General features: G+C 43.0%; 1 protein-coding gene and 1 long non-coding RNA gene across 4 annotated transcripts; one reads left to right on the top strand and one right to left on the bottom strand.

The window, feature by feature from the left end:
- Positions 1–3766: 3766 nt before the first annotated feature.
- Positions 3767–7159, bottom strand: LOC136178532 (uncharacterized). The gene is made up of 2 exons (XR_010665932.1): positions 6896–7159; positions 3767–6536 (listed from the first exon to the last, which is right to left on the bottom strand). It is a non-coding gene; the product is annotated as an uncharacterized lncRNA (long non-coding RNA).
- Positions 7160–7566: 407 nt separating this feature from the next.
- LOC110001123 (gastrula zinc finger protein XlCGF57.1-like) lies at positions 7567–22132 on the top strand. Of its 3 annotated transcripts, XM_065952424.1 has the most exons (7): positions 7567–7897; positions 11602–12054; positions 14245–14804; positions 14918–15799; positions 15942–16098; positions 16215–16729; positions 17336–22132. In XM_065952424.1, the coding sequence occupies exons 1-3, from the start codon at positions 7732–7734 to the stop codon at positions 14250–14252; spliced, it is 627 nt and encodes a 208-aa protein (XP_065808496.1). In that variant the 5' UTR covers positions 7567–7731; the 3' UTR covers positions 14253–14804; positions 14918–15799; positions 15942–16098; positions 16215–16729; positions 17336–22132. The 3 variants fall into 3 exon arrangements, with proteins under 3 accessions (XP_065808496.1, XP_020512222.3, XP_065808495.1); XM_065952423.1 differs by lacking the exons at positions 14245–14804; positions 14918–15799; positions 15942–16098; positions 16215–16729; positions 17336–22132 and adding an exon at positions 10258–10405 and having other exon boundaries at positions 7772–7897; positions 11602–12946; XM_020656566.3 differs by lacking the exons at positions 14245–14804; positions 14918–15799; positions 15942–16098; positions 16215–16729; positions 17336–22132 and having other exon boundaries at positions 7572–7897; positions 11602–12946.
- Positions 22133–24248: the final 2116 nt, after the last annotated feature.

Here is a 24248-nt window from a genome sequence, read left to right as displayed (position 1 = left end):
TTTGACAAAAGTGTAGTCTGTAATATTCAGTGTAACACAAACATGCACACAGTGTACATGAAGTGTAACATGTTATTGCACAAAGTGGATTTGGTAAATATAATATAACGTTATTATTGCACAGAGTCAGAGTGAATTGTCCAGTTGTGTGTGTGTTTTGTGATCTACTGGGAGCAGACTTGGTTAAACAGTCTGACCGCAGCAGGAAGGAAGGACCTGCGGTATCTCTCCTTCTGACACCGTGGGTGGCGAAGCTTGCCGCTGAAGGAGCTGCCCAGAGCTGTTACAGTTCCATGCAGGGGGTGGGAAACGTTCTCCATCAGGGATGATAGCTTTGCCATCATCCTTCTGTCTCCCACCACCTCAACAGGGTCCAGGGGGCAGCCCAGGACAGAGCTGGCCTTCTTCACCAGTTTGTTCAGTCTGTTCCTGTCTGCAGCCGTAGTGTTGCTGCTCCAGCAGACCACTCCGTACAGGATGGCTGATGCACAGAGTCATAAAAAGTCCTCAGGAGTGCTCCCTGCACACCGAAGGACCTGAGTCTCCTCAGCAGATGAAGTCTGCTCTGGCCTTTCTTGTAGAGAGCTTGTGTGTTATCAGTTCAGTCCAGCTTATTGTTCAGGTGAACACCCAGGTACTTATAAGAGTCCACTATCTCAATGTCCTTTCCCTGGATGTTCACCGGTGTGGGAGAAGTGGGTCTGCGCCTGCGGAAGTCCACCACCAGCTCTTTGGTTTTACCCGCGTTGTTCTGGAGGCAGTTCCGTTGGCACCAGTCCACAAAGTCCAGGTTGAGTTCTCTGTACTCCCCCTCGTCCCCATCAGTGATGAGGCCGACAATGGCAGTCATCAGAGAACTTCTGCAGGTGACAGTTAGGTGTCTTATGGGAGAGGTCTGCAGTGTACAGGGTGAAAAGGAAGGGAGCCAAGACGGTCCCCTGTGCTGCAGATGACCCGGTCAGACACACAGTCTTGTGTCCTCACATACTGTGGCCGGTTGGTCAGATAGTCCAGGAGCCAGGGTGTGAGGTGCAGGTCGACTCCTGTGTGTTCCAGCTTGTCCCTCAGAAGCATGGGCTGTATGGTGTTGAAAGCAATGGAGAAATCATAGAACATGATCCTCACAGTGCTCCCAGCCCTCTCCAGGTGTGAGCGAGATCTCTGCATGAGGTAGATGACAGCATCATCCAGCCAGATGCCTGGCTGATAGGCGAACTGCAGTGGGTCCATTGATGAGCTCAGAGGAAGGTGTGGGGGTGGGGGTGGGGATGGGGTTGACGATGGGGGGAAGCAGAGAGTGATGTGCAGGGGGGTGAAATGGGGGTTGTGCAGTCAGCAGCGGGGGCAGACGGTGGTCGTTGCAGCAGAGTGGAATGGGTAGGGGGAGGGGTGGATGGCTGTTGAAATCTGTTGAAGAAAGTGTTCAGGTCATTCACCCATTCCTGATCCCTAATCAGTTCAGTGTTGGAGTCCCTGTGACCTGAAATGGTTTTCAGGCCCTTCCAGACTCCGATGACATTCTTCTGCTGCAGCTGTTCCTCCATCTTCCTCCTGTAGATGCATTTCCTCTCCCTGATCTTCCTCCTCAGCTCTCTCTGCACAGTCTTCATCTCCTCCTTGTCTCCTGACCTAAAAGCCCTCTTTTTGTCCTTGAGGAGGACCTATATTTCAGGAGTAATCCACAGTTTGGTGTTAGCAAAACAACGTACAGTCCTGGTGGGTACGGTGTGATTCACACAGAAATTAATATAGTCTGTAATGTAGTGTGTGAGACTGTCAATGTTCTCCCCATGGTCATCACAGAACACTTCCCACGCAGTTGTCTCAAAACAGTCCTTAAGAGCCTCTTCCGTCTTATCGGACCATCTTTTAACAGTGCGGGTGACACCTGGTTGTCTGTGTACCAGAGGTTTGTACACATGCAGGAGGTACACCAGATTGTGATCTGATCTTCCAAGGGGAGGGAGAGGAGATGAGGTGTATGCCTCCTTGGTGTTGGCATAGAAAAGGTACAGTATTTTATTGTCTCTGGTGTGGCAGGTGACATATTGTGTGAAGGTGGGCAGGGTAGAGGAAGGAGAGGCATGATTAAAGTCCCCAGTAATAAGGAAGAGGGCCTGTGGGTGCTGTGTCTGCAGCCTGTTTGTTAAAGAGTGCAGGACATCACACGCCGAGCTTGCATTAGCAGAGGGGGGAACATGCGCAGCTATCGCGATAACATGCGAGAATTCCCGCGGCAGATCGTAAGGTCTCATGCTAACAGCTAGCAGTTCAATGTCCTTACTGCAGTGTTGTTGTTTGATAGTGATGTGCCCCGGATTACACCATCTATCGTTTGACCTCACATTAGAAAATGACTGTGTTCTCTGGGGTTTCAGGGTGGTCATTCCAGACAAATTACGGGGCAGGTTATTATCAGAGTTACATGACAGCCATTGGGGTACGGTAAAAATTAAGTCTCACTCCAGAAGTTTGTTTTGGTGGCCAACACTTGGTGAGGACATTGAAAATGAGGTGAATCTGTGTGATATTTGTAAGCAGCAGCGTTGCATGCCTGCCACTGCACCTGTACATACATGGAAATGGGCTACAGGTCCATGGGAGAGGATACACCTTGATTTTGCAGAAGTTGAAAAGCAAATGTTTCTAGTTGTTATGGATGCATATGCTCGCTGGCCTGAGATAGTGCACATGCAGACAACCACAGCCAGTAAAACTATGGCGGTTTTGAGAAACCTATTTGCCTCGTATGGGTTACCAAAAGAGGATGTAACAGACAATGGATCTCAGTTTACTTCAGGTGAATTTGAGTCATTTCTTAGGCTGAATGCAGTCAAACACATTAAAACTCCAGCTTATCACCCAGCCTTCAAGAAGTCTTTGTCAAAGAACAGAGCAGTTGGTGGCATGTCATTGCAGCATTGTATTGCTAACTTCTTGTTTAGTGACAGGAACATGCCGCATACAACCACCAAGAAAACACCAGCAGAGCTGTTGCTGAAAAGACAGGTCCGTACTAGGTTGGCCCTAATTAAACCAGAGGGGCCTCAGCTTTTCAAGCCAGTTGGGGTCTCCAAGCCGCCAGACAGCAGGAGGAAACTCCAGTCTTTTTCTGACTTATAGAGGACTCACTGAAATAAATAATGGACTGTGGTTCGGGATAATGTCCATGCAAACATGATTTGTACACAAGGTTGTTAAGGGATAACATTTTGTGTATATGTGTTACGACTTGTGAGTTAATTTGGTGAGGACTTCTTGTTCTTTGGAGAAATGTTCATTTAAATAAGTGAGTTTTTATCTACAGGGGAGGAGCTGTGGTGTTTAAACCAGAAATCTGTGTTATCTGTTCCGCCTGTAGGTGGCGATAAAGTACTGTATGGTGGTGCTATATGCAGTTGTAGAGTGTCTCCTGTGCCAGAAGCATGTTGTAGCTGGAACACTGAATAAAAGGAGCCATCGTTCACAACCGTTTGCTCTACGTCGTTATTCACCTGAGAGATATTACATCCCACTATGTTCTGTTAGACACAACAGGAACCCTGAGTCTCTCGCTCCCTCGGCATCAGTCAGTCAGTGATTCCTACGTGAATCACCCCGAGTGTATTGTTCAGTCAGTGCGTTCAGTACACGAATCGAATCAGTGACTGACCAATGCGGACGAGGAACCAGTATGAGACATGAAAGGGAGAGGGAGGGCGGGCTTGAGCGACTCACTCTACCTGGCACGCCACTTGTGGTCAAGAGAGAGAGACAAGAGACAGGAGAGAGGAGAGCTCAACCGAAGTTGACTTTATCAGAACTCACAAGTATCAAAACAGGAAAATGTGGACAAGATATCATATACGAAGTTAACCACATCCTTTACAGATCATACAATAAGGGCTTGAACATTAGTTTCATTTGGGTTCCCGCACATGTTGGCATAGATGGTAGTGAGAATACTGATATACTAGCAAAACAAACATTAAAGGTACAAACAGTTGATTTACAAATTGCATTGAGCAAAGCAGAAGCTGAAACAATCATGAAACTAGTAAAACATGGCAAGAATATTGGGACATCAACGAAACTGTTAGACATTTATATGGAGCACAAAAGAAGGTTGGGGATGGAAGAAAAGTTTCAAAAGTGGAAGAGAGGAAGCCATAATTACACGCCTCAGAATAGGACTCACAGGATTAAAGAAAACACTTCAAGTTAGAGGAAAACATCCAACTGGATTCTAGTCATACTGCAACAAAGCAGAAACAGTCCAACATTGTATTATAGGTCAGCTGTGTGAGCGGGAAAGAGAGAGACTGAGGGAAACATTTAAGAAACTGAAGAGAAATTTTACACCAAAATAGACCAAACGTGGAAACAGTTAAGAAAGTTCCTGAAAAGAACAGAGAATTTAGTGGGTTTAATTTGTATATATATATGTGTGTGAGTGTGATCATGTATTATTATTGTTTTCCTCTGACAGAATTCTGTTCCACACTCCAGTTCAGCAGGTGGCGGCAATGCGCCAATAAGCTGGTTTGCCAACCGCCATAAAAATCAAAAGAAGAAATAGAGGATATTGCAGGGCTGTGTAAAAGCGGAAGGAAGGAGAGAGGACTCGAATAGTGTGGAAGAGCGGAAAATTCTAACTTTTGATACTCTAAATCTTTTGAAAGACTGTTTCAACGATCAGTATAGGTAGGTAGGTAGAGTAGAGTAGGGAAAGCAGTGTGTGGCTATCGAATGACGGCCTGTATAGGTCCGGAATGATATTCCCACACTGATGCCGGATAGGGAGAGTGAGTTTGAGAGCAATAGCATGGGCTTAAGTGAGGAAGAGAGAAATGGAGGGATATAAAGTGAATGGGAAAAGGCAAGAGGTAAGAAGGCAAAAAGCAGTCAAAAGAGGAAGAAACTCAGGTAGGGACAGAGAGTGACGGGATAAGCGAAGATAGCGAAGTGGAAGCGAAAAAAACTAAATGTAGTGATCAGGTTTGAAGGAGAGGGAGGTGTAAAAAAATCAGATCCAATGAAACTGACCAAAGTCATTAGAGCGCAGGTACGAGAGGTGAATTTTGCTAAAATTTTGGGGGATGGAAATTTGTGGATTGGTTGTCACAGTGAGGGACAAATTGCAAAAGCAAAAAAGTTAACCCATGTGGGGAAAGCAAAGGTGAGTCAAGTAGTAAGAGTGGGGGAAAAAAGAAATGAAGGTGGAAAGGGTGTGATTGCTGGAGGGCCACTAACTGTTACAATGAAAGAGCTAGTTGAGCATCTTAAAGTACGTAACAGTACAGTCAGAAATGCAAGAAGAATGATGAGAGGAGTGGAGAAAAGAGAGACTGAGACTGTTCTGGTTTGAGACCAAGGAAAATCCCAGAGACATTTTCTTTGGGTTTATAAGGTATAGTGTAAGAGAGTTTATACTGAAACCAATGAGATGTTTTCAGTGTCAAGAATTTGGACATTTGCCTAAAGATTGTAAAGGGAAGAGGAGATGTGCAAGATGTGGTGGAGATCATGAGTATGGGAAGTGTGGAGAAGGGGTCAGACCAAAGTGTTGCAGTTGTGGAGTTGAGCACAGTGTTGCATATTGGGGATGTGAAGCACAAAAACGTGAGGTAGAAATCCAACAGATCAAAAGAAAAGAAAAGGTGTCATATGCAGAGGTAGGGAAGAGATATGGACAAAAGGAAAAGAACATGAATCAAGCATATGAAGAAAGGGGCATGACAGGAAAGGAGGAGCAGATTAAAAAAAGAAAGATGTGGAGCGAGAAGAAGAATCTGGTAACTTTTATTGCAGGAGTGATACATGCAACTGCAGATGTCAAGTCAAAAACAGAAAGGATTCAAATTGTTGTTAAAGCAGCAGTGCACCACCTTGATATGATAGGGTTGAAATGGAAGGAAATTTGGGACAGTCTCAGTAAACAATCTAGCCAAGAAGTAACATGTGTGGGTTAATCTTAATCATTTTAATATTACAATGGAATGCAAGAAGTTTGATAGCTAATGGACAGGATTTTAAGAAATGTATCAAGAGTAGAAATGAGAGGCCTGATATTTTGTGTATTCAAGAGACAAGGCTAAAGCCTAATTTGGACTTTGTAGTATATGGTTTTGTAGCGATCAGGCGAAATAGGAAAGACAGAGGGGGTGGGAGATGTGCCATAGGGATGCCATATAGAGTAGTAGGGTTAGGAAATGAAGATGAATACATAGCAGTAGAGGTATGGGCTGGGAAGAAGAGTCTGGTTATATTGAATTGTTATAACCCACTTCAGGTAGAAGTAGGAGAGATGCCACTATGTTTAAGGAGGAAACAGCTATTAGCAAATTGTTAGCTGAACTTGAGAGGACATGGAGATAGTCACCCAACAAAATCAGTGTTAAAGGACTGCTGGGAAAAAGAGAGAACAATTAAGTCCAGTTTTGGATGGATAGGGGATAGAGTGGCGAGACTTGAATGACAAGGATATCAGTCCAGCTGTTTTATGGCCACCAGTTCCAATGTGGATGCTTGAGACAGCTGAAGTAGACTTGGAGTTACTAAAGATAAAGGAAAGAAAAATAAATGTTGATTTAGTTAGTGAATTCTATGAACACATAGAACAGAGATATGGAGATCATGTACAAGTATTCACAGATGGATCTAAAGACCCTATGACAAATGCAACAGGATCAGCTGCATTTATCCCAAAATTCAATTTTGAAGTAGTGAAGAGAATGTCAGATTTCCTGAACGTGTACACAGTAGAGTTGTACGCCATTTTAGTTGTATTAGAATGTGTTGAGCAAATTAAAGGAAGGAAAGTGCTGATATGCAGTGATTCAGTCAGCGCTTTATACAGTTTTCAATCAGGATCATCTCACAGTCGTCAAGATTTATTATATGAAATCATATTTACACATTCCCAGGTGGTTAAACGGGACAGATGTGATATTCATGTGGGTTCCAGCACATTCAGGTATAGCAGGAAATGAAAAGGTGGACAGGTTGGCGAAGGAAGCTGTAAAGAAAGAGAGGATTGATATTAACATCAAATGATCTCAGTCAGAGGGGAAACGAGTCACATGGAGTAAAATCAAACAGGAATGACAACAATATCGGAACAATCAGACAAAGGGAAGACATTTATACTCAATTCAGAGGGAAATAGATAAAGTAAAATACAGAGGGAGCAACAGAAGAGAGGAGGTCGTAATGTCCAGGTTAAGAATCAGTCAAAGTCATTTAAATAGCTCTCTACATATCACTGGAAAACATTCATCTGGTCTTTGTGAAATATGCAATCAAGCAGAAACAGTTGAACATGTAGTTATTAAATGTAGAAAGTATGTAGCACATAGACAGAACATGATGTCAGAAATGGAGAGAGAGGGACTCGTAAGAAGAGATGTAAAAAGTATTTTGGAGTGAGGTGAAAGAGGGAGAGGCTGAAGATGCTTGTTTAAATATCTCTTGAGAACAGGTTTGTTGAGGAGGATTTAGGAATGTGAGTAATAATTAAATCCAGCAGATGGCAGTAGTGCAACTTTTTGGATGCCAGCTGCCAATAAAATCCAAAGAAGAAGAAGAAGAGGAAGGCAAGATGGCGGACCGTGTGCAGCGTATTTTCTGAGCTCCGTCTGCTTGTCCCAATTTTACACATACTTTAAAATCCACCTCAATTCTGTGTGATCGTATGAATCTCTAATACATCATACCGACGCTTTAACCTTACAGTGCTCCGGAAATTGCAGCATGAAGACGAACAAGAAGCTCTCTTCAGCCCGCAGTAGCTCGGAGATTTACGGCCATGATGATGCTAAGATGGAGGTCTCTACCGAGAGCTCCAAAAGAAAAGAGCCTTTCTCTCCAGCGAAGAACCCACCAGCAACTAAAAAGAAGGACACTGGGTCAGAGGAAGGTAGGGAAGGAATGAACGAAGTCCTGAACACTATAAACCAGCTAACTGGAACAGTGGACACTCTAGGTACAGATACAGCAACACTCAGTGATGCTAGCTAACATAGCTAAAGTAGTTGAGTTCAATGCTGCAGAAATAAAGGACTACTCAGAGTAAACAAGAAGCGAGTCGTGCGGACCCATGTGACACTGGACTAAAGGAAAACCCTTCAAAATAAAAGCAGGACAAAAGACTACATAGATAGCGATACTAGACATGGTCCATCAGTGTAATAATAAATGTGGGAAAATTTCACTGTAAACATTTAAAGTAAACTATGGTCAAACTTGGATCAGACAACAGAATGCAATGTGACTTTCCCCGTTTTGATTTGCACATAAAATCAATGTCTGGATAGGGTTACAAATAATTTCAGTAACCTATGAAGACAATGATGAAGTGCTATTTAATACAGGGAAAATCACATTGCATTCTATCTATCTATCCTTTTTCGTGCTTTTATTTTGAAGTGTCTCCTTTCAGTCGTGTCACATGGGTCTGCAGGACCCTCGTCTTGTTTACCGTAAAGGAGCTGATAAACAGAATAGAACGTTTATTAATAAAGAACTTTTAATTATAGGTGAGCTCAATGTGCTCTACATTGATGATAAAAACAGGAATACAAGAGACAAATGGTTATCTCAACAATCATGACAAAACAAAAAACACACACACACACACATACTCAAAGACTAATTATTCGTATGCTTGAGAGAACAGATTAGCTTTAAAAGTAGAGACAGTTGTGATGGACCTCAGGTCAGCAGGTAGTTTGTTCCAGATAGAAGGGCCACAGTAACTAAAGGTCCCCTCTCCAGACTTTGATTTGATTCTTGGTATGACTAACAGACCTTCACTTGATGACCTGAGGGGTCGGGTTGTAGTTTGTGAGCAGGGCAGAAATATACTTGGAACCCGAACCCTTAAGTGCTTTATGGACTAATAAGAGAACTTGAAGGTGATTCTGTGTTGTACGGGGAGCCAATGGAAAGTTTTTAGGACCAGAGTAATATGTTCACATTTTCTTGTGTATGTCAGGACTCTGGCTTTTGAATAAATTGGAGTCGTTTCACAGATTGTTTGGATAACCCGGCATACAGAGCGTTAGAGTGATCTAACCTGATTTCTCTGCGTCTGTTTGGGATCTGAAGGATCTGAGTTTTGATATGTTCTTTAAATGGTAAAATGTTGTTCTGGTAATGTTGGAGATGTGATTTTCAAAGCTAAGGTCGTAATCTAAAATAATTCCAAGATTTCTGGCCTGCTCACTGTGTTTAATTGACATGGATTTGAGGTGTAGATGGATGTGTCTCTGAGTTTTTTGGACCAACAAAGAGTCATTCATTCTTGTCTGTTGAGTTTTTAAAAGTTTTCGAACATCCAGGAGATACACTCTGTGAGTTTATCAATAGGGCTTAGATCATCATATGCAAGTGAAATGTATACCTGTGTGTCATCAGCATATGAGTGGTATGATATGTTGTGTTTCTTCATGATTGTACTAAGTGGAAGCATAAATCAAATGATTCAAGTAGTTTGATGTAGTAGGAGTGTGACACAATCCTGGCTCCACATGATCAGCTGTATACGGGCATGAGGAACCAATGACACTCGTGCTAGGACCAGAAGGATGTCAATAGTGGTGGGACTGGTCAGAGGGAGTGGACGTTGGTGAATTGTTATGATTACCTGGGAACGGAACATGTTAGTGGGAAACACCGTTAAAAATGTTTCCCGACAGTAGCTTTGCCCTAGTTTGGGTGAATGCCGTCGTCCCGGAACAGCTCCTTTCGGTTCCAGAAGAGGTTAAAATTGTCAACGTAGTTGACACCATGTGCAGCGCATGCAGATGAGAGCCAGGTGTGCAGCGCCCACAGTCGGCTGAAACGCCCACAACCGTGGCCACGGGAGGGGAAAGGACCAGACACATGAATTTGGCGCACGGATCTTTTCAGTGTATTGAACAAGTGGACAAAGTCAGCTTTCAGTAGTTCAGACTGCTGTTTACGTGGATTATGACTTTGTTGATTACAGGTGTTACGAGCTAACACACAACCCCACAGCTAAATGCTATCCTAGCGCTTAACGCTAAGGCCGCTGAGCCCGTAACCTAAATGCCTCTCCTTATGTGTTGCGTAAACGTGAATGTGTATCCTGCCTCCGTGAATGTGATCTCCTCCACCAGCCTTCTCTTTCATATCAGTTTAGTTCATGTGTAAAAAGAACCCGTGAAGTGTTCAGTCTCTCAGTTGTCTGCGTCCTCACGTCTTCCTCGTGGCGTCTCTTCGACTCAAAACCAATTTCTGCCGGCTCCTCCGCAGGTGCTGCTAATGAAGATTACAGAGACAGAGCCACCACACCCCCCCCTCAGGTGTGTCATCAGTACTGACCCTGCTTCTCCTCCTACCAACCACGCCTACCGCTAAAGACACTGAAGTGAATCTTCCTAACGCATTATCATAACAACAGGTTTGTTTGCAAGTACCTCTATGGCTATGTCAGTGATGTCATGGACAGTAGCTCCCGGGACACAACATGTTAGTACTGATCCAGATCAGACATTCCTGATGATAGAGTCTGCTGTAACAAGGGTTGTGGGTTGATGTGGGTGCTCACCTGGGACCAGGGAGCTGGTTTCCCTGGAGTATCAGTGTCGTAGCGGAGCACAGTGTCCAGTAACTGCAGACCGACGGGCTGGGGCTCCACTCGCTCCCGAAAGTGGCTTTGACGGTGGCTGAGCTGGACCGACAGGAGGCTCCTGGTTGTGAGTGGACAGGTGTTTCTCCAACTTCCCGAGCACCTCAAACTTGTTTGACAACCAGATGGACCCAGACGTGGAAAGGGGCCCAGATGGGGGGTGTACGGGGCAGGTTCCGACCTCGCCATATTCCAAGGGAGCAGGTGTGGAACAGTTCTGAACTTTAGCTTAGCACAGAGCCTGGCCCAATCCCTGTCTTCCTCGTCGATGGATTGCATGATTAACAGTGCCGGCTCAATGATGACAGAAGGACAGAGCCGGGGGAGTGTTGTGTTGTGGTCTGGGAAGCGGGAAGGTTCTGCGGCTATTCCGCCTCATGGATTTGATAGACTGGAAATCCAGCACTCAAGTTTGGTTATTTTTTGTGTAAGCCGACTGCACCCAGTACAGTTCAGCAGAGAGGTGAGCGGAGGCATAGTTTGAGAGCTATACAACCAGACTGCTTGTTGCTTATGTAAACAGTATAAGCCCTAGGTGTACAGTAACCAGCTTTAGGTGCAAAATCTCTTAATTGTGAATCAAATAAGCATGCTCGCTGTGTATAAAAGTTGTACTACACAGTCAGAGAACCAAAATTTAGGGATGGCAAAAAATCTGAAACTTTATAGAGTTCAGAGGAGAACTAAAACTAGCGCGATCTGGTACCAGTCAACCTTCCAGCGCAGCAAAAATCAAACCCGGGCTCAACTGATGTGCCGTTGTGAACACCGGCTCACTTGACAGCAGTCAGAGAAGCGGCTGCGGACAGCGTTATTGGGATTCACTGCTAAGTGCAGCTCCGCTAAAGCTTTTCAGCCATTGAAAATGAAATCATTTGACATTTGACCTTATTAATATTAAAAACTAACAGTTTTTAACGGTACTAATAGTTTAAGTACCGTTAATGTTTGTTTACTGTGTCCTGCAGATGTCCAGCAGCTGTTGGTGTGTAAAGACGAGCTTCCACCTGAGCAGCAGGAGTGGAGCCACATTCTGGACCAGGAGGACACTAAGCCCCAACACATTAAAGAAGAACATGAGGAACTGTGGATCAGTCAGGAGGAAGAACAGCTTCAAGGACTGGATACCACCAAGTTCCCCTTCACTCCTGTCTCTGTGAAGAGTGAAGATGATGAAGAGAAACCTCAGTCCTCACAGCTTCATCAGAGACAAACTGAACAGATGGAAACAGGAGTTGATGGAGAGGACTGTGGAGGAGCAGAACCAGAGAGAGACTCAGATCCAGAGAGACGTTCACAACCAGAGACTGAGGTCGAGACTGAAGACTCTTATGAACCTGAGACTGAGGACAGTGATGATTGGCAAGAGACAGGAGAACATCTGTTAGAATTAAACTTGAAAAATAAGAAACTAGAGACTGGTAAGAGACCACACAGCTGCTCGGAGTGCGGTAAAAGATTTAACCGAAAAGGATCTCTGACCAGTCACATGATGATGCATACTGGAGAGAAACCCTTCAGTTGCTCTGAGTGCGGTAAAAGATTTAACCATAAGTCTAGTCTGACATATCACGTGGCAAATCATAGAGAAAAACCCTTCAGTTGCTCTGTTTGCAGTAAAAGGTTTACCAAAAGAGTAAATCTGACTACACACATTTTAGGTCATACAGGAGAGAAACCCTTCAGTTGCTCTCACTGTGGTAAAAGGTTTAGTTCCAAGAGAATTCTGACCAAACACATGATGATTCACACTGGAGAGAAATGCTACAGCTGCTGTGAGTGTGAGAAAAGCTTTAGCCAAAAACAGCATCTGACCAGACACATCTTAGTTCATACAGGAGAGAAACCTTTCAGCTGCTCTGTTTGCAGTAAAAGATTTAACCGAAAAGATCTTCTGACCAGTCACATGTTAGATCATACAGGAGAGAAACTCTTCAGCTGCTCTGTTTGCAGTAAAAGTTTTAACCATAGAGTAAGCCTGACCAGACACATGTTAGTTCACACAGGAGAGAAACCCTTCAGCTGCTCGTTTTGCAGTAAAGATTTTACCCAAAGAGGAAATCTGAACAAACACATGATGATTCACACAGGAGAGAAACCTTTCAGCTGCTCTGAGTGTGGTAAAAGGTTTAGTTCTAAGGGACATCTGACCAGACATATGATGATTCACACAGGAGAGAAATGCTAATCCTGTGCAATGGTAAAACTGAGCCAAAGGAATCCAAGTTAACAACATCATTAATGTGTATTCATAAGTATGTATTGACTAACAGATGTATAACTGTTGTTATAAAGGGATATAAGACAATTCTATTCACAGGAATCTGTCTGTACTTTTTTGACATTGATGTTTTGTTGCGGCCATATGAACCAGTAAGTTGGGATCCGCTGTGACGTTTGAATTGAAAGGGTTAAAGGGTTTGTACCCTCGGATTGAACCTTCGGTAGAAATTGGTGAAGCTAAGGAACCGTTGGAGCTGCTTGCAGGAGGAAGGGAAAGGAGAGTAAATCTAACTCTACAGCAGAGGATTTCATCACATCGAAGGAATCAGGAGCAGTCACAAACGTAATAAGAGCAGCTGCACTGACTAAACAGAGCGATGTGCAGCCCAACGTCAAACAAGCTGCTCAAAAAGAGAAGAAAAATGCAGAAAACATCGGCTTTCAACTAGAAATAGTCAATGCAAAGCTTATTTTCTAATACACCTGTTGGCCTAATGTGTGTTTTTATTGGGTTTAAAAGAAGCAAAACACCAAGATACGAGAAGGGAAAGAACGTGGGAGAGGATGGGTGGAGGGATGATGACCATTAATATCACACATAGAGAAAAAAGAAAGTGGAAGGACTGGGAGCAGCTGGGCTGATAAACGAGAGAGAGAGGGACGAGCCAAGGTCTCAGGAGGACACTTAACATTTTAAAAGCATGCAAGTGTAACAGTTGTTACAGAAAAAAGCACCTGCACAGCAGAAAGGTTATCTTGTTGCTCGTTCAACAAACACTGAGAACAGGTTCAAACGTTGTTGTTTGCATGTTGCATGTGAGATGTTGCACGGACACTCTCTTAGGATAATATTCTCGGGCGATCCGCAGAGTACTTTGCAAACTTTTATTTCCCACCATGGAGACGTGCAGAACAGAACCTGAATGTGCATGTAATGTCAGGTGGAGGTCGGGGTGGTGGAGGCAGAGTGGATGTGATCCAGCCTGAAGATTTCTGCCTTTTAATAAGGCAGTTTTTTCTTACCACTGTAACTTTTGCTGCTTTGCTAAAGTGCTCATGACGGATAGGCCGGGTCTTTGTAATATATCAAGATAACACTTGTTATGAGTTGACGATATACAAATAAAAATTGATTTATTAATTGATTGATCATGATTGGTTGACATTGGGGGCGGATCTCAGATCAGCTGATGGTGACTTGCAGGCAGGACCAACATATTCCCCCTGAACTAACGCAGGGCTCCATTTTTATTTTTAGTTCACATTTCTCTCTGCGTATTCCTCGCTGATCAGTGATAAGCACAAAACATGACACCCATCCTTCAGGCTCTACACTGGCTCCCTATTTCCTTCAGGATTCAAAACAAAGTCACCTTCTCCCCTAACAGGAAGTTAGTATCCATCCTGAAATGTTCAGTCTACTGAGGAGGACCCAAAAAATAACCACTGGACGACCACGAGGGTTCAGACCACTGAACGACCACGAGGGTTCAGACCACTGAACGACCACGAGGGTTCAGACCACTGAAAAGTCTGCACTGGATACTGAACTCTGGCCCAGGCCTTCTCCACTGCTCCCAGTCTGTGCAACGCTCTCCCCGACCAGCTGAGGGCGCCACAGTCTATGGATGCTTTTAAAAGGGCTCTAACCCCCCCCCCCTCTTTAACAGATCCTTGTGCTTGTGTTTCTAGTTTCATCAGTTGTCTTCCTGTTTTTATTCTCTGTAGCACTTTGAGATGTATTAATAAATGTATTTTTATTATTATTTATGAGATGGATTCTTGGAAATTAACTTTAACATTCTTTGATATTTGATATTTATATTTATTCTTTTAAACCATTTTAACAGCTTGTGAAATACATTTCTACTCTTAAAGGAGGATACCAGCAGCACCATCATCACTTCATTTCCCAACCTAAAAGATCTGTTGTCAAAAAAATGGATAAGTACGTTTTATAAATAGATCGCTCATTACAAGTTATGAATGTGGATGATCATATCTTTTTCAGTAAGTCTCCTGTGCTGCAACCTTTGTGTTTCTCATTTTGGATTTTTACAGGAACACGACTATGATAATAATAATAATAAGAAGAATAACTTTATCTATATAGCACCTTTTTAAAAACACAGGTTTACAAAGTGCTTTGACAAACAGCAAAAACAAGAACAAAGCAAACTAAACCAAACACAGAAGAACATAAACAACAGCAAGAACATAACAAATGCAAAATAATTAAATACAATTCAACAGAAAAGAACCCATAGTGCACGATACCCAACAGACATATATAACCTGACCATCACAAGAACCATCATAAGAACCCAGGCAACACAAGAACCCAACAACACGAGCTGAGACCAAGAGGAACCAAAGATTTAAAAAGATGTAAGAAACTAAAAGAGCTCAAAGCAAATCAAATGATAACAGCAATAAGAAGGTAAGAGCAGTAAAAGAAATAGAAACAAGTGAATCAATTATCAAAAACAACAATAATATTAATAATAATAAAAAGTAAATATACATATAAAACATAAATAGACAAATTAAGATAAGAAATGACCAAGTTAAAGCATAAGAGGAGTTAAGATAAGAGCATAAATAAAAGTAAGAAGTAAAAGAAGATAAAAATAGTAAAACCAGAAAGAAGACAACTACGATGCGGAGAGTGGATGTGGCTACTCAGCCTGGAGAATAAAGACCGTCCAGTCCCAGAGATGCTCAACCAGCACTTCCAGTCCAAAATGGTCAAAAGCGCAAGAGGGGATTGTTCCTCCTGATTGACCAGCGACTGAGATAAATGCTTCGAGGCAATCTCCTTCTTGAAGCATTCACCCGACGCATCCATCATCAAAGAGAAGATGAGAGGCAACGTTTCAATGGTTCAAGACCAGCAAAGACTCCTCAACAGTCTTGGATGTTTTCCTGGATATACCCGGTTTGGTGAGAATGACCTCTGTTTGTTTGATTAATTTCAAAGTGAACGAGGTATATATTCAGTTGGACAGGCATAAATTATTCAAAGTATTTTTTTTGGATGGTCTTTTCTCTGGGTGGGCTCAAGTTGGTTTTTTTTTGTTTGTAGATTGACCAGGTCTTCTCCATGATGTTTGGAGCAGAGGTTTCTGGCAGATTGTTGACAAAATGGCCACCATACTTCAAGCCTAGGATCCTGACAAACCTGATTTCCAACGAGCGTGTTGATGAACTCTTGGCAGCGCAGAATAACTCGGGTGAATCTGGTAATGTGGCTCATTCTATCTTTATATAATTCTGAATGCACATCATCTGAAATGATTGAATAGTATTTTAAGATGTAAATATTTGTGACAGTGTTATATTTCTACTTTGACACTAGGCCGGACCAGTGACCTCTCAAGCACATTGGTTCACCTTCTTGGGTGAACCAATGGAGCTAAGAGGAGAGCTAAGAAGAGAAAGCATAAGCCTTCTGTACCAGCGGTGATTATGGGGAACGGGAGGTTTTGGGCAATAAGACGGACGAACTCGACGCGCTTGTTCGGCACCAGTGGGAATACTGCCAGTGCAGTATTATGTGCTTCATGGAGACATGGCTGCACTCGGACATCCCGGACCACAGCGTGGCGGTACAATAGACTGTAAATATTACTGGACGAACCCTGACCCGTCTGTTACATAGGCAGAAAATAAGTCCAATCGACAACCGCATCCATATTGGATTTGCAGTCTCAACCTAACTTTGGATCAACCTAACAACAGCAGTAAGGCGGAACCGGCGGGACTTAACTCCGCCCATTCAGCTCGACATTAGCGGTCCACTTCACAGCATAGCTAACAGCTAGGCTGCTATCATCCCCTATTCCTGCTCATCCTGAGAAAACTCTATAAACAGTAAGTTAACATTTAACTTTTCTACAACACAGTTAAAACTAATTATATTCAACCCAAATATTTTATTAAAGTCTTAAAACTACACTTTGTTAAATATACAACTATGTTTATTAGTTATTTGTCAGAGCAGTTAGACTTTGTCAGTGTTAGCAGAGAAATACATTAACAAAGTTTTATCCATAAACTGTAAATAAATATGAGACATCCAGAAGAAATCAATATTACAAATCATACAGTTCATGTTACTGTTCTGACAAAAAGAGGAATGTCTGTGTCTTATATTTACTGATGTCAACAGTGATGAGGTGAACATGACAATTGAAAAATAATTATTTAGTATTTATTATAAGACATTTGTTTTCTATAGAACCCCGTGAAGTCATGGAGTCTGTGGACAGTGTCAGCTTCACACCAAAAACTTTAAGTATTAGAAAAAATAATGTTTAAGACAGGCATCTATTATGATGAGTTGCAGCTACCTTGTTCAATATTATTCCTGCAGATGTGGCTAATAACAAAAAAACAGCCTGAGCTGTCACATGTAGTTAACTGTACATTTTGTCTTGTCTGAGGCATTAATTGAACACCTTTGTATTTCTCCTATAGACACAGTGTGGATTATTGGTGACAGGTCCGTCGAGGTGCCCAGAGAGCTGCAGAGACAGAGGAAGAAACCTGAGCCTCAACAACATCTGTATTTGTTGGTTCTTCTGGGGTGGACTTCGGTTGCTTCTCTTCAACAGCTCGCTGTGAGGGAGGTCTCCCCCGGATGGCCTGAGTGATGACACCCACTGGCTGAGACCTGAGGCGGGTTTTAAACCTCCTGACAAACCGTTACACCGCGCCCACCTGTCAATCAGGTCAGCTACACGCCTTATTGTGAATAACTCTTATCCTTCATCAAATCAAACGACCTCTGTACAGTGTGTCGATCGAGACATGAGCTAATCACACCTATTTGTTTGTTTTGTACCAAGCTGTAAACATGTTCATCTCTGCTGTAAAAACAGACTTTTTTTAATGTTGTTTTTCAGATTAAATAAATATTTCTATATTGATGCACTCCTTTATGTCTACTTATGAGTATACATTTCAGATTTGAAATGACAAGACTAAAATGTGCATTAATGCTCAACTCAATAGCTTAGGGAAGGAAGTCTACTTTTACACAACTTCTTATTCTTTCGACATTTTTTTTTACCAAATACTAATGTAGTTCATTTCTGAAAGTGGGATGGAACAGAGTCATTGCAAAATTTGCTCTTAAACACAGTCCCATTCTTAAATCAAGATACATGGAGCGTAAATAAGATCAATAACTTGTGAATAAAAACACAGTTAAAAATGATTTAGAAATGTAGTCTTCCCAGATCAATATCACATAATATCAACTTCTCCCATCTAAACTGGACAAAGGGTTTTAAAATGGGAAGAAAATGGTTTGATTGCAAGTTGTTTGGAGGAGTTCTAATTTTATTTGAACAGCATGAATACAGTCTTCCAAGGAGCAAACCCTCCTCCTCCTCCTGAAGCTTGTGGAGCTCCTTGATGTACTGCTGTCCTGTCTGCTGGCCATCTTCTCTCACCAGAACTTCGACCGTTGAAAAGTCATTCTGAAGAAGCTCGAGCATGTGACATGGATCCAGGAGAACATGGACTTTTAGTGAGGGGTCTTCAGGATGGAAAAGAAAGAGAGAAAATATCAGTTATTCATTAAATCATTTTTTTTTGTTCTCATCTATTTTTCTGTATGTATCTGTTTCTGTGCAAGAACACATTTATAAATTCAACAGTGTACTACCCAGACAACAAAGGTACAGTATTCAGGTAATCAACATCTATTCAAAGTTAAGAAGATAAACATTATTGTAATCATGCTGTTTTCAGCTCTCTCACTCACACAATGATATTCCACATCAAATTGTCTCAGATTTTGTGTGAGGAAAAATTAAGCAATTTATTGTGGATAGTACTTCATCTACATGAAACAAATATAACCTGAATTATTTAAATCATTAACAGGTCCCCACTCTTAAGACACTACATCAACCATGTAACTTTAATGTCATCCTCTATAACCTACACAGCAGATTAGGTTCAGTTAAATTTATGTTACTGATGTATAATTACTACACAAAGTTTGTTTTTTAATGTCCACATTTATGTGGAGTATAACATTAATCATAACATCAGATAACCATATTTACAGTCTGTGGTTAACCACCGAGGTGAACCTTTAGCCTCTAACATCACACAAACTCATTATTTTCAACAACAACATCTTAACAACAAACATTTCTAAACCATTGACTGTAAATAATGAGCTACACAGTTAGCCGACTGGTTTACAAGCTAACTCTAAACAAGCTAGGTCCGTAAATATAAATACCGACACACAAGTATACAGTAAATATAACACTACTATATCACTTACCGAAAAAAACTGAAGCATCAACTTGTTGTACGGTCTGTTAACCGCACAGCAAGCCATGTATGTTGTCAGATATGTGTTAAACAAACTCTCCAAATGAAGTAAAAAAGAGGATGAGTTATAAAAACATTCCCCCCCCCCCACAGTGTGAGGAGAAGGGGCCGTCAACTTCTCAGATATATCTCGTTTTTTGAACCAGGCTGTAAACATGTTGATTCCTGTGGTAAAAACGGGCTTTTTTGGCTGTGGGCTTATGGCACTTCCGGCGCTTCTGCAGCCAGCCTCAAGCGGAACCTCGAGGAACTGCAGTTTTTTGTACTTCCGCATTGGCTTCATTTTTCGAGACCGGAGGTTGCCCCTTGGGCGGTACCCGGCTTCAGAACTTTTCGGGCAGACAGGGATGTTATTAGGAGCGGTAAAAAGAAAGGTGGAGGGATTGCACTGTATGTGAGTGAGAGATGGTGTAATCCTGGCCATGTTAGTGTGAAGGAACGTCTCTGCAGCCCGGACATTGAACTGTTCGCTGTGGGAATGCGCCCATATTACCTGCCCAGGGAATTCACGTACGCCATTGTTATAGCTGTTTACATCCCACCATCAGCTGATGCCGAGTCTGCGAGTGATGCCATTCACTCAACTGTTTCACAGCTTCAAACTAAGCATCCAAATGCTTTTGTAGCCATTACCGGGGACTTAATCATGTAAAAATGGACAAAACACTACCCACTTTTCATCAATATGTTAACTGTCCAACTAGAGAAAATAAAACACTGGACCTTCTGTATGCTAACGTTAAGGAAGCATACAGTACCACTGCCCTTCCTCCCCTGGGCAGATCAGACCACAACCTGGTCCTACTGACACCAGAGTATATCCCCCTGGTCCAAAGGCAGCCTGTGACCACAAGGACAGTTAGGAGGTGGACACAGGAGAGCAATGAGGCACTGCAGGACTGCTTTGAGTCCACAGACTGGGATGTACTCTGCGAGCCACATGGAGAGGACATTAACAGCATGACTGACTGCATCACAGAATACATTAAATTCTGTTAAAACAGTGCTTTGCTGGCCCGGACCGTACGCTGTTTTCCTAACAACAAACCCTGAAAAGGATACAGCACGATCTGAGGGAAAAGCTGAGGGAATGCAAGGACTCATACAGGAGAAAGCTGGAGGCCAAACTCCATCAGAACAACGTGAGGGATGTGTGGACTGGAATGACGGAAATCACTGGTTTCAAAGGGAGAGAAAGACAACACTCTGGCAGCCTGGAGAGGGCGAATGAGCTAAACCTGTTCTTCAACCGGTTTAGTGCACAGCCTTCATCTGCCTCTCCCACCTCAAACAACACCCCTGTCCTTCACACCTCCCTGTCTCCCTCTCTACAATTTGCCTACCAGCCACACCTGGGAGTGGACGATGCCATCATCTACCTGCTGCAGCGTGCTCACTCACATCTGGAGGGAAACGGCTGCACTGTGAGAATCACTTTTTTTGATTTCTCCAGTGCATTCCACACCATGCAGCCACAATTGCTGGAAGAGAAGCTGCGGTTGATGGGTGTGGACTCGTCCATCACCTCCTGGATTACTGACTACCTGACAGACAGACCACAGTTTGTCTGACTTGGCAGTGTTCAGTCTGGAATGGTGGAGAGTAGTACAGGAGCTCCACAGGGGACTGTGCTGTCTCCTTTCCTTTTCACCTTGGACACCTCTGACTTTAAATACAACTCCAGGTCATGCCACTTGCAGAAGTTTTCTGATGACTCTGCGGTGGTGGTGTATAAATAATGGGCAAGAGGGGGAGTACAGAGAGCTGGTGGATAACTTTGTGGAGTGGACAGGAAGAAATCACCTGATTCTGAACGTGGATAAGACCAGGGAGATGGTGATCGACTTCATAAGGAAGAGGACAGAGCCACCACCGCTGTGCATCCTGGGAGAGGATGTGTCTGTGGTGGAGGAGTACAAGTACCTGGATGTCAACATAGACAACAAACTGAACTGGAAGGCCAATACTCAGGCTGTGTACAAGAAGGGGATGAGCCGACTCCACTTTCTGAGGAAGCTGAGAGCCTTCAACGTGTGCAGCAAGATGTTGGAGATCTTCTATCAGTCTGTTGTGGCCAGTGCACTGTTCTCTGCTGTGGTCTGCTGGGGGAGCAGCATTGGAGCTGGTGACACTAAGAGACTGGACAAACTCATTAAGAAGGCCTGCTCTGTGATAGGCTGACTCTTAACAAACTGTTATCCATTATGGATAATCCTGATCATCCTCTGCACACCCTACTGGACAAACAGCGGAGCAGCTTCTCCAACAGACTGATACAACTGTCACAAGGACAGATACAAGAAATCTTTCTTACCGAAGGCCATGACTCTGTACAACAGCTCACCTCATGCGAGCAGAGAACTGTCATCATGATAATAACTGTCTCTCCATACTGTAATCTGTTCTGCACATGTTAAATTTACAAATTATCCCTGCACTCATGTTCACCTCATTTGGCTGTCTACTCGTCGTTATATTGTATAGTTTCTGCTTATAATATGTCTACACTCACGCACTTTAACTTATGTCAATACTGTCCATTTACTACTCTGTTTTTGCACATTTACATTTAATCTTTCATATTTAATTTATAATCATCTACGACTCTGTTTTTGCACATTTACATTTAATCTTTCATATTTAATTTATAATCATCTACGACTCTGTTTTTGCACATGTACATTCAATCTTCCATATTTAATCTTCCTATTTAAGACTAGTAATGCTTAGTTAAATCCTGGTTGTATATATTCACATTCTTATTTTTGATATCTTTTAGTACTTATTCACTTTGTAGTTAATATTATATTGTGTTTAGATTACTAATATTGTGTTTTTTACTCATATTGTGTGTTGGATAACCTGCTGCTGTAAGGCCACAATTTCCCAGTTTGGGATCAATAAAGTAATTCTATTCTATTCTATTCTGCAACACACTGTGTGAACTGTCCATGTTTTCTTAAATACTGCCCTCTTGTGGATCTCTGAGATAATGCAGCACAACACTACTGAACTACTGTGAACACACACACACACACACACACTCGATGTTACATGAAAAACAATCTGTTTAATCAGACTCTTTAATAGCATCACCACTCATAACAATACTGCTACACACTGTGTGTGTGTTTTAATAATAAGTCTTTCCACAAGTGGAAGTGTAGATACCATGTCATTTTCTATTATTGTATTATTTTATTTAACTGATGTAAATATGTTTGATTTTTAACTTCTATTTTTATTTTTAATAATTATATTCCTGTTTCCTGTTTTCTTGAGCTGCTGTATAATAATAATAATACAATGTTAGTAATGATAATAGTGAAGCAGGTCATGTGGGTGAACTTTTGTGTCAGGACGGACTGTTATTGTTGTCATAGGCTGCTGTTATAAAGTCTTATGGCAGTGGGCACAAAGAAGTGCCTAAAGCGCTCTGTTTTGCACCTGGGGGTATGAGGCGTTGGTTGAAGGAGCTGCCCATCTGCCACAGCTCACCATGTAGAGGGTGAGAGGAGTTATCCAGGATGGACAAGATTTTGTCCTTCATCCTCCTCTCAGCCACTGACTCCAAAGTGTCCAGATCAAGACCCACTACAGAGTGGGCCTTCCTCACCAGCTTGTTCAGCCTGTTTGCCTCACCAGTCTTGATGCCACCCCACCAGCACACCACAGCAAAGAAGAGGGCGCTGGCCACCACAGACTGGTAGAAGGTCATCAGGAGTCTGTTGCAGACACAGAACGATCTGAGTTCAGGAAGAACATCCTGCTCTGTCCCTTTCTGAACAGGGCGTCAGAGTTGTGAGACCAGTCCAGTTTATTGTTCATGTGGAGCCCAAGGTACTTGTATGAGTCCACCCTCTCCACTTCCTCCCCCTGGATGATGACTGGGGCGGGGGGCCTCTTCTTCTTCCGGTAGTCCACTACCACCTCCTTTGTTTTGCTGATGTTGAGCTTCAGGTGGTTGCTTTCACACCATGTGATGAAGCTCTCTAACAGTCCTCTGTACTCCTTCTCATCGTCATCGCCAACAATGGAGGAGTCGTCAGAAAACTTTTGGAGGTGGCAGGAACTAGAGTTCAACCTTAAGTCCGATGTGAAGAGAAAAGGCGCCAAAACAGTTCCTTGAGGTACTCCTGTGTTGCCCATCACTACATCAGAGACATAGCCGTCGACTCTGACATACTGTGGCCGGCCCGTGAGGGAGTTAAAAATCCAGGCTGTGGTGTCAGGGTGCAGCTGCATATCCAGCAGTTTGTCCCTCAGGAGGCAGGGCTGGATGGTATTGAAAGCACTGGAGAAGTCAAAGAACATGACTCTCACAGTGCTTCCCTGCGTCTCCAGTTGTGACAGGGCTTTGTGTGTCAAGAAGATTACTGCATCCTCCACACCAATGTGCCTCTGATATGCAAACTGCAACAGATCCTGGAAAGCAGTGAGCAGGGTCCTCAGGTGCTGGTGAACCAGCCTCTCAAATGTCGTTATCCCAAGATGGCGGCGCCCTGCTCGGCTGCGGCTGTAGTGGCTCGTGATAGCAACAGGAATATAATGGCAAATAACCCAGTCAGTTCTGATAATTTCACAGTGAACCTGCAGCGTAGTTACTTTAAAGTAATTTTAGTTTTAGGAAAATCAAACAGTTTCAGTCCGGTAGATGCAACTACTCTGGACCTTCTACGTAGCCTCGGAATACTACGCCGGCTACATCCAGCGGCCTGTGAAGCAGCGGAGGAGACGGAAGCGGTGTGACCGGAAGCAAAAACGGGGATGCCGAGCGGGGCTAACAACCAAGCTAAAAGCTAACCCGCACAGAACGCCGCTTCCTTCCATCCTGCTTTCTAATGTCCGCTCCCTGGAGAACAAACTGGACTACCTGAAGCTGGATTTAACTGCAAAACGGGAGATGAGAGACTGCTGCGCCATATTTCTCACAGAAACGTGGCTGAAACCATCCGTTCCAGATGAGGCAGTTAGCATAGAGGGGCTAACATTATTTCGGTCGGATAGGAGCAGCTCTCTCACTGGTAAATGAGAT

The sequence above is a fragment of the Labrus bergylta genome, chromosome 3 (assembly GCF_963930695.1).
Source record: "Labrus bergylta chromosome 3, fLabBer1.1, whole genome shotgun sequence".
In the NCBI taxonomy this organism is placed as follows: domain Eukaryota; kingdom Metazoa; phylum Chordata; class Actinopteri; order Labriformes; family Labridae; genus Labrus; species Labrus bergylta.
Note: the sequence above shows the minus strand (reverse complement) of the source record. Positions and strands in the feature narration are given on the sequence as shown.